At 38.9% G+C, this 10,485-nt stretch overlaps 1 protein-coding gene across 1 annotated transcript in view; it reads right to left on the bottom strand.

The window, feature by feature from the left end:
- Positions 1-8,462: 8,462 nt before the first annotated feature.
- The window catches only part of CCDC81 (coiled-coil domain containing 81), a 66,493-nt gene continuing 64,470 nt past the window's right edge, over positions 8,463-10,485 (bottom strand). Inside the window, exon 15 of the mRNA XM_043990735.1 lies at positions 8,463-10,301. Within this exon, the coding sequence (XP_043846670.1) occupies positions 10,160-10,301 (142 nt within the window). The 3' untranslated portion in view covers positions 8,463-10,159. The remainder of the gene's footprint in view (positions 10,302-10,485) is intronic.

Genomic DNA, 10,485 nt, shown 5'->3' with positions numbered 1-10,485 from the left:
CCTGTATAATCTCTTTCTGACAAGTTATCCAATTCCCTTACCATCTCTAGGCTGAGATCTCCAAAAGGCTGTTACTGTGGTAGCTATGCGTGCCATAGCATGTGTGAGCTCCAAATAGGCTTCTGCCCCATGTCACAAACTTCCTGCTGACCTAAGCTTTCTTATGTTAGAAAAATGTCTCACCCTGAATTTGTGTTGACTCTGCTGCTCCAAAATTTGATTTGAGGTATTATTTTAAAGTTGTTTGGAGGGGAATATTGAAAGAATTCAGCTGGGTTGCTTCTATTCCACTATCTTGGCTCAAGAATCCCATGGCAGCTCTTTACAACTACAAATTAAAGAAGAGTTGCTGGCATTGGCAGAGAGAATTTTTATACTAGGAGTTCTGTGCACCAAGGAAATCACAAGTGTGGGCAAAGAAAAAAAAATCTCATAGTGACTTATATATAACAGGTACTTAAAGATTTGTTTCAATTTCATTATGTCCACTAATTGCCATTTGTTTTCCTTGACCCAAGAAAGCAAGACTAAGAGGAACAGGTAGAAGTTACAGAGAAGGTGGATTTCAGCTCAATATAAAAGAAGTCTAACAATTAGAGCTCTCCAATGTGGCACAGATTGCCACTGGAGGCAACATTGGAGATATTCAAGTATATTCTGGATAACCATTTGTGAGGGATCTGTGCTTCAGGGAGTGGTTGAACTAGATGAGCCTCTTCCCTTAACATTCTAATATTCCATGTTTATTCATAGGGGTCACTAGCATCAGGAAGAGGAATTGTTCCTCACTGGTTTTCAGCACAATTTTCCTTGCCAAATCAGTTTATGGTTTTCTGTATTCTGCCTTGTTCACTGGAAATCAATTTTCATGCTTTCCTTGGATCTCTTTAAGTTCCCCCTCCCTCTTGAGGGCTTGTGTAAACCAAGCTACCAGAGCCAGTGGGAAACTTTCCCAGCATCCATGATGGGAATTGACAGTGAGTAGGTCTTCCCTTTGCCTCTCCCCCACCCTTTGATTCATTTCACTGTCCTCAGGGATGGGGGGTGGGGATTCTTAGGGATCTGTCAGTTGGAACACAATTGTAAAAGAAATATAAAAGAGAGAAAAGGGACATGGGTACAGTGTCCTTGTGTAGTTGATGCTACTAAATGGATAGTTTTTTTGTTGGTTAACTTGCATATTCAGAAAGTAAGCTGTTGTAAAGCAGCGGCCATATGCATTTCTATTATGTATGGTGGGAGATCAATCAATGGCAAAAAAAAAAAATTTAAAAGATAATTACAGTTGCCTAGCAAAGTGAACAGCAAGACTGGGCTCAATGGTTTGAAGCACCCATCTATACCAAACTACCTCCCTCCCCAAGACCATTTTAGACACAGAATCCTTCTAGAATGATAAAATCGTTAGAAAGGAACTCAGAGGTCATCTCAGTTTAGTCTCTATCCAAGCAGTTAATTCCTTCTCCAACATTCCTGACAAAGGGTCCTGTTTGAAAACCCACTGTGATCAGAAATTTACTACTTCTCAAGGCAGCCCTTGAACTGGCCAGCTCAAATTGTTAATATGTGCCCCCTCATCTTAAATCAAAATATGCCTCCCTATAATTTCTACCCTTTGGGCCTAGGTGGGGTAGTGGACAGAGTGTTAGTCTCATACTCAAACACTTGAAAACAAATCTTGCCTCAGACACCTACCAGCCTTGTGACCCCTGGGCAAAGCACTTTGGTAATATCTCATTTGATCCTTACAACAACCTTGTGAGGCAGGTGCTATTATTATCCCTATTTTACATTTGAGGAAACTGAGGCAAATTGATGTTAAGTGATTTGCCCAGTGGGTCAAATAGCTAGTAAATGTCTGAAGCTGGATTTGAACTCAGATCTTCCTGACTCGAGGTACTGCCCTCTATCCACTGTGCCACTAGCAGTGATGAAAACACAAGTACTCTTTCATTTCTCGTCTACATCTTCAAACTCCAAATATCTAAATTAGGATTCTAATAGATCCCTTAGTGGTAAAAAATAAAAGTTAAAAAGGAAACTGGTACTAATATTTCCTCTTTTATTAATTTTTGTGTCATCTTAGGCAAATCACATAACCTCTTGGGACCTCAGTTTACCTAAGTATAAAATGACAGGAGTTGGAATGAAATAATTCATGAGAATCCCTAGGATTCCTCCCAGCTATAATATTCTGTGGATCTATATGTAGCTCTATGTGCCTATTTGCCCATAGACCCACATACATTTCTTTCACACAAGAAAAATATATCCAAGTTTATTAAATGAAAGAGCAGACCTCAGAACCCACCCAATTTGCATCAAGGGGGTATGGAGAACAACAGAAATTTTTAAAAGCAATGTGACATTAGAAACTATCAGCCTCTAAAAATGGACTATACCCAGTAGTCAAACAGCCTTAAAAATCAGACTCATTCTCCTTGACCCACTTGAGGACAGAATAAGAATTGGAAAGATTTAGACTCAATATGAAGAACTTCTGAACAATTAAATTTGTTCACTGTTGGGCAGCTAGATGGCACAGTGGATAGAGCACTGTCCCTGGATTCAGGAGGACCTGAGTTCAAATCCGGTCTTAGACACTTGACACTTACTGGCTGTGTGACCTTGGGCAAGTCACTTAACCCTAATTGCCTCACCAAAAAAAAAAAAAAAAAAGAAGCAGCAGCAGCAGCTAGACAACCATTTGTTGGTGATGACACATAAAAGTAATTCATGTTTTAGGTGGCAGTTGAGCTAGATGCCATCTGATGACCCTTCCAGCTCTTGGCAGTCTATGATTTTGTGAAGAACTGTGATTAACCTGGGCCATTTCCCAAGATTCTATACAGTTCAGAGAAGTTTCCCATAGCTTACTTGGCAAAAATGCCTGACTTTAATGCTTGCCTGTTTTTTATTTATGTCCATGGCTTGTTAACACTTAAAAATTTTGCTTAACACCTTGGTTTTTACTCCTACTCAGCAATCTCTTTTCCACTCTGGTTACAGGGAAAGAACTGGTTAGAGGGTATATATTATACAGAGAAGTTTAAAATGGATTACTTGTTCAGAATATCCAGAGGAGAACAGAAGAAAAATCACCATACTGTTATTTTAATACATTGATTATTAATACCAATAATGAGCTATTAATAATCAATGTATTAAAATAATGGTATAATTATAACATTATATCCTAACTACATGCCTCATCATGGCACACAAGTGACCTTGAGTTTTCAAAGTCTGTACCAGATGAATGCAATAAATTCTAAGTTCTACCATGTTGGAAAGTCTTTGAGACCCAATGACAAATAATGTCTGATTTCTAGTGACCATCCTAAGAACAGAGAGTCTCAGCAGCAGCAGGTTGGCCACATGGTAGTGAACTCTCTAGCCATGGAAGCCATAGAAGAAAGAAAAATACAAAGTTGACTGAAAGGTTCAGATAATACAAGATCCCCTACGATTATAGTTTGTTGAATTTTTTTTTAAAAATTGACTCAGTACAGCAAAATGAAGTCCTAGATGTTTTCCTCCAACAAAGTGTCTCCTATGCACTTGTAAAACTCTTACAAGGTTCCTTAAGAGATGGATTAAGAAATAATTGTTTTGGGGCAGTTAGGTTGTGCAATGGATAAAGCACCAATCCTGGATTCAGGAGGACCTGAGTTCAAATTGGGCCTCAGACACTTGACACTAGCTATGTGACCCTGGGCAAGTCACTTAACCCTCATTTCCCTGCAAAAAAAATTGTTTTGTGCCCTTATGATTATTAATATTAAATGAGACATAGAACAAGGAAGTATATGTCACCAAAGATATTTGCCATTTTCATGGAGGATGCCTAGCAGAGTTCAGATGGAAGTCAGAGAAACATATTACTAATGTGCAAGGATTTTGCATGGAGAGAAGTTCTGACCAACAAAATTTACCTGCTAAAGAGAGAACACACTGACTCAAGCAATAGCTAGCTCAGAGTTTAATAAAATTATGAGGCAGAAGATGAAGACATCCCACATCAAAGAAAGTCAAAAGTACATAGTTTTCCATTAGAGATCTTGAATTATTTACCAAAGAGAATGATGTCAATATCACATGTACCCTTGGCCTTTCCCAGAAAACTAAGGACACCCCTCTGATCAACAATTATGATTTCTTGGGGGATTAAAAACATGCTCTATCTTAATACTGTCCCTGATTCAAAAGTGTCAAAGGAAATTAAGAATACCAGACCAAAGAAACTTTTGCAACACTAATATTAATTTTGTTTTGTGTTTTTTTTTAGTGAGGCAATTGGGGTTAAGTGACTTGCCCAGGGTCACATAGCTAGTAAGTGTTAAGTGTCTGAGGCCGGATTTGAACTCAGGTACTCCTGACTCCAGGGCCAGTGCTCTATCCACTGTGTCACCTAGCTGCCCCAATATTAATTTTTTAAACACAATGGAGGGGTTAGTATTTTAGGTTTCCATATTGAAAGCACTAAATGAGGTGAGGTCCTCCAGAATACTCCTGTTCTAGATAACACTACTAACTTCTTCATTTGCCAGAACATTACAAAGCCACCTAAAAAAGATTCATAATCATTCAAATGAATAATATTCTTAATAATTCTAAAGAATGGTGTATGGTATATAGCTGTCAAAAAAGCAAAATGGATTTTTAAAAATATCTATTTCTAGATTGTGCTATAAAACTAGATGGAATAGCTCATTGATCTGGTCTATCAGTAAAATATCTCGAACAGACACTACATATTGACAATGAAGTAGTCCTCGAGCTAACTAACGAGAACATATAAGGTTACAACGTTTTGGGGAAAATCATACAATGTGCTTAATAATTCTAAGTGTCTCCATTTAATAAGAGCTCACCTTTCCAGTAACAATCTTTAACAATACTAGAATTCCACAGGAATCATGGAATTCCACAATCTCCAGAGAATGTATAATTGTAGGTCACTAAAAGGACAACAAAGAGATGCATCATGGGGGTATACCAGCATCAGCGTACATCAAAAAAAAAATGTATAACCAGAAATGGAGGTGGGCTAAGCATGTAGCAAGAGGGATGTCAAGGAGAACCTGTGAGCTCCACTGATATCTATACAATGTCAAGAGATCTTAAAGAAGGACTCAAAAATGTTGGGTTGACCCTCCAACCCAGAAGGATTTTCAGGAAGTTTTACAAAATGGCAAAGGATTAGATCATCACTGGAAGGACTTCAGTTAGGTCACTGAGCCATGGAAGTATGAGTGTATGTAAACAAATCAGAGGGCATATAAATATTGTTATTAGCAATCATGATGACTTTCTTTTAAAATGGCACTTTAGAGTTAAAAGTATCCACTAAAGTCCAACTATGATGCCTCATCATGGTATCATGATCTTGGGTTTTCAAAGGCTAATGGATTTTCAAAGGCAGAGTGTGAACTCATAGTTCTCCCATTTAGGATAGGCTCAAGTATAGTCCAAGGGATGGACAGATCAGGTGTTTATTAGAGGTGGCTACCAGATAATGAAAACTTTGGGCCACAAAGAAGCAGTGTGATATTCTGTTATCAGAATATCTGGATTCAAATCTTTCCCTGGGTGCTAATGAGCCATGTGACCTTGGGCAAATCACTTCAACTCTATAGAATTCATTTGCCTCATCTGACAAATGACTAGATCAGGGCTTCTTAAACTTTTTTCACTCATGACCCCTTTTCATCTGAGACATTTTTATGCAATTTTGGACATATATATAAAATAGGTATGCATAACCTTTTCCTGTTGCCAAATTTTTTACAACCCCCACATTCAGTTACACAACCCCATATGGAGTCACAACCCATAGTTTAAGAAGCTAAGGACTAGATGACGTCTAAGGTCTCTTCCATTACTAAAATTAGAATTCTATGTTTAAAACATGGAGGGTTTGTAATATACATGTTGTTAGAAGTATCCATACTGGGGAGAATCATGGTTCTTTCAAGCCTTTAAGATTCCAAATGACTTTGCATCCTTGCATCAATGACACTACAACAACATTATGAGATGAGTATAGGGGCGGCTAGGTGGCGCAGTGGATAAAGCACTGGCCCTGGATTCAGGAGTTCCTGAGTTCAAATCTGGCCTCAGACACTTGACACTTACTAGCTGTGTGACCCTGGGCAAGTCACTTGACCCCATTGCCCCGTAAAAAAAAAAAAGACAATCAGAGATGAGTATAATACATGCTGTTTTTTATATGTAATGACCAAGGATCAGACTTGGAATGACTTGACCATGGTCACACATAAAAGAACTTGGACCTGGTCTTCTTACTCTGAGTCTAGGACTCTTTCCATTGATTTAATCATGTTTCCTCATTCTTGATTGTTTTCTCTGTTCTGTGATTATTATTGTATTCTGTGAACATCTGAGTGCTCTACCCAGTAATTATGGATACCTCTGATGCTTTTTTTGAATTAAACTTTATTGGAGAAATTGCTGAGGCCCAAGGGCTGGCCTCCTAAGTAGGATTCCTCTCCATTGCAACTTAGTGGATGGGGTTTGAAAGACATTCTACCCTAAAATATCTCCTCTATCCAAGTACTATAATGCTTAAAATTCCACTACTGGAGCAACACTCCTTAGGATTCTCCTCTCCTTAAAATACTCTTAGAAAAGGTCATTTATTTAACAAAAATACACCAAGTTACTACTGACTCAACAAATATCCTTCCTCATAACAAGAGGAATGAAGGATCTAAGCAGTTGTTGGAAGTTGGTGTTAGAGGGAAGTGGTATTTAAGTGTCTAAAAGGGCACAGAAACTCAAGGAGGTCAGAGACAAAAAGAAAAGCCTCTTATACATCAAAATGTTTGGTTTGGTGTTAGGGAAGAACTGGAAACAAAGTAGATGTCCACTGACTGATAAATGGATGAATAAATTTTGGCACTTGGAGGCAGTGAGGTGGTGCAGTGGATAGAGCACTGGCCCTGGATTCAGGAGGACCTGAGTTCAAATCTGGCCTCAGACACTTAACACTTACTATCTGTGTGACTCTGGGCAAGTCACTTAACCCCAATTGCCTCACCAAAAAAATTTTTTTTTAATTTTGGCACTTGAACTTAATGGAATTTTTACTGTAAGAAATTAGTATATAAAAAAGAAATGATGAGTATGAATAATTCAGAAAAGCATGGGAAAATTTCTGTCCACTGATGCAAAAGCTTTGTAAGCAGAACCAAAAATATGATATACACAATGACTACAAAAAAATTAAAAATCATGACAAAAAAAAATGTGAACCTAAATGCTACATAATTAAATTGAACAAGCTTTTCTCCAAAGATGCATCTCTCTCCCTGATTTGCAGGGGTGAGGGACTATGGGCATTTAACATTGAAAATACCACATCAAGTGATGTCAGTTAACTTTAGTAAACTGCTTTTCTTCTTTTTTGTTACAAGATAGCTCACACTAAATAGGAGAAGAGGGAGGAATATTTTTTGAAAAAGTAGGTAAGGTCAATAAAGACTTAAAAAGAAAGGACATAGAAATGGGAGTATCACATCATAATTTTGCCTACACTCAACCTTACAGGGTCCAATGAATTCCATCAATATACACCCTCGTTTTGTGCCTCTCAAAACATTCCTCTCCCATATAAATTCCCTAAGTTAAAAGGCACAATAGATAAGACTGCTGGGCCTGAAGTGAGGAAGAAATAAGTTCAAATCCAGCCTCAGATACTTCTGAGCTACATGACACTGGGAAACCATTTAATAATCACTTGTCTTCCTCAGTTTCCTCAACTGTAAAAAATGAGGATCATAATAACACTTCTCAAATTTTGAGGATCAAATTAAATAAAGCACTTGGCACAAAGCCTGGCACATGGTAGGTACTAGTGCTTGTTCCCTTCCCCCTCATTCCCCGCAAGCTTCAAGACTGAACACACTTCTTCTTAGATTCTAGCTTGTCTTTGCTTTGTAAAATATAATTATGAACTGTGCTTAAGATCTATCTAATATGAGGAGCTGTAGAACAATGGCATGGGCTCACTTGGGAGATAATAGCTTCCACACAAAGTATTTGAGCAGATGCTAAGGCTATATCTACATCTGTCTCCAAATGAGCACCTCACTCCTACAATACTTGAGGCTGTGGGTTTGCAACCATTATCTGATTTTCCTGAACAAGGGCACAACCCAGTTCTTAATGCCCACCTACCACACCAGGGCTGTAAAGTAGGTTTAGCCATCTTGCACAAATTGAATTATAAAGACTGACCAGTTTTGATCAGATATTGACAAGACAGACAAATTAGATTTCTAAAAATGACTTTTAAATACCCTAAAACTACAATTATTATGGAAGAAGCTATAGCAACCACCTGGTTAATAAAATCAGTGCCAGAGTGTTATCCCTTTTTTTGGGAATCACCTAAGTCATTTATCTCTATTTACCTCAGTTTCTTCATCTGTAAAATGAGCTGAAGAATTAGCAAACCACTCAACCATCTTTGCCAAAATAACCCCAAATGGGGTCATGAAGAGTCAGACATGACTGAAACGACTCAACAACACACAACAACCACCTGTTTATCCAGAACAGATGAGAATTAAGCTGATCTTTATTAAGCTTGGAGCTTGACTAGGATTGTAAATTACAAGGAAACAAATTTCAGATCAACATGAAGAATTTCCAACCACTCAAACCAAAGGTTTCCTCCAGAAGTGGTGAGTTCCCTGTTATTGGACGTCTTCTTCAAGCACATGCTAGATGACTACTTGTCAAGGATGGGATCCATACTTCAGGTAGGGGGCTGAATCAGTTCACCTGAGGTCCTGTCCAACTCCCAAGAATCTAAGATTCTATGTAATAATATGATCATGTGCTCTTCTCTTTGGTATTTGCTGATGGCACAACCCATGCAATCAGCAAAAACGAAGTATAAAAAGAAACCAAGACTGCTTAAAATGATATTGTGATTGCAGTGTGTTCACATCACATCAGGTTTCCTCATTCGTCTTTCTGTGTCCAACTGGGAAAGGAGATAGTAATATGCAAGGTAGAAAGATAAGGGACGGTGGAGGTTGTGGGGACGGACACATGGTGTTTGGAGTTTGGATGGATGTAAAACTTATGGATGTTTGGATTACTATGGTTGATCATGAGGAGGGAGAAGGGAGAGGATGATATTTAGAATATGCCAGTACATTTATAAGTGTGTCCTATGTGAAAAAAAGAAAGGTAAGGAAATATTCTAACCAACTCATGGCTCGGTAACAAGGGCTGACTAGGAAATGCCCCTCTTTAAGAACCAGAGGGGAGGGGGCTGTCAAGATTCCTCCAGTCCTTTTACTTTGGATCATCCCTTTTTGATCTACCTTCATATGCCTATTATTCCTCCATATATCCCCCTCCTGATAAGAGTTTTGTTCCACTAGTATCAGAGAATTAGGTCCCCTGCTCCCCACACTGCCTGGACCTCCCCCAGAATTCAAACCTGTTTGATCTTCAGGGAGGCTTTCTGCTGTCTTCTACCTTCTATTCTTACCAGACAAAGCCTCAGGCCCCTAAGCCTTCTACTCAGGTCCCATTAACTCTCTTAGGCTTGGGCCCCACCTGTGGTTGTGACTCCAACCCTAATGCTTCCAGTTGCCCTGGAGAAGATAGGGTTAACTAAGGGGTGGACAGTTGCTATTATCAAATGCCACGCACAGGTAGGCACTTTGAAAAATATTTATTATAATAATGCTTATTATAGCACAAAAGAATAAAGTGACTTGCCCAAGGTCACATAGGGGCAGGGATAACACAGTAGCATCCCAGTCTCACAAATCCCACCAAACAGAGGGACAGGAATAACCATTGCTCCCATCCCCGGGGCCCTAAGCCAGTGGTAATCTAGCCCTTACCACCATACTCCCACCTTAACTCCAAGCAGACAGAAGCATTGACAATCAACTGGGGTGACCAGGAAGGGGGGAACCTATTTTTTCCATTTGATTTTTTTTATGTGAACTCTACTAGAGAACATAGAGAAAAAGACTTCTAAAACCGAAGGCACAAAAAAACCTCATAATATTGTTTTCATTGAGGTGTGATAAGCAGTCCACAGTCACATCACCACATCCAAAAGAGTAGAACTTTTCCCCAGGAAACCCAGGCCCAAACATTCTTTTTAAACCAGCAGTCTGGAGCCATGTAAGTGTCTGGTCATCGGCCACAGGTTAGTTTCCCCACAGTTGTTCAGACGCCTCTTACACTGGCAACAGCGTCGATACTTCTCGCATTGATCCAGGATGAACAACTTGTCAGAAGCCCTAAGAACATAAAGAATAAGAATCCATCACTTCCATTCAATTTAGCAGACATCTATTATTATATACAAAGAACAGAGAAGCACCACAATATAGTGCATAGATAGATGACGACTGAAGATTCAAGACCCATGCCCTTGTGTCACACACAAGTGGGTGAGATACACACATGATAAATATGTGACCC

Source organism: Dromiciops gliroides, chromosome 3 (genome assembly GCF_019393635.1).
Source record: "Dromiciops gliroides isolate mDroGli1 chromosome 3, mDroGli1.pri, whole genome shotgun sequence".
Classification (NCBI taxonomy): Eukaryota; Metazoa; Chordata; class Mammalia; order Microbiotheria; family Microbiotheriidae; genus Dromiciops; species Dromiciops gliroides.
The sequence above is the reverse complement of the archived record's forward strand: the minus strand, read 5'-3'. Positions and strand labels throughout refer to the sequence as shown.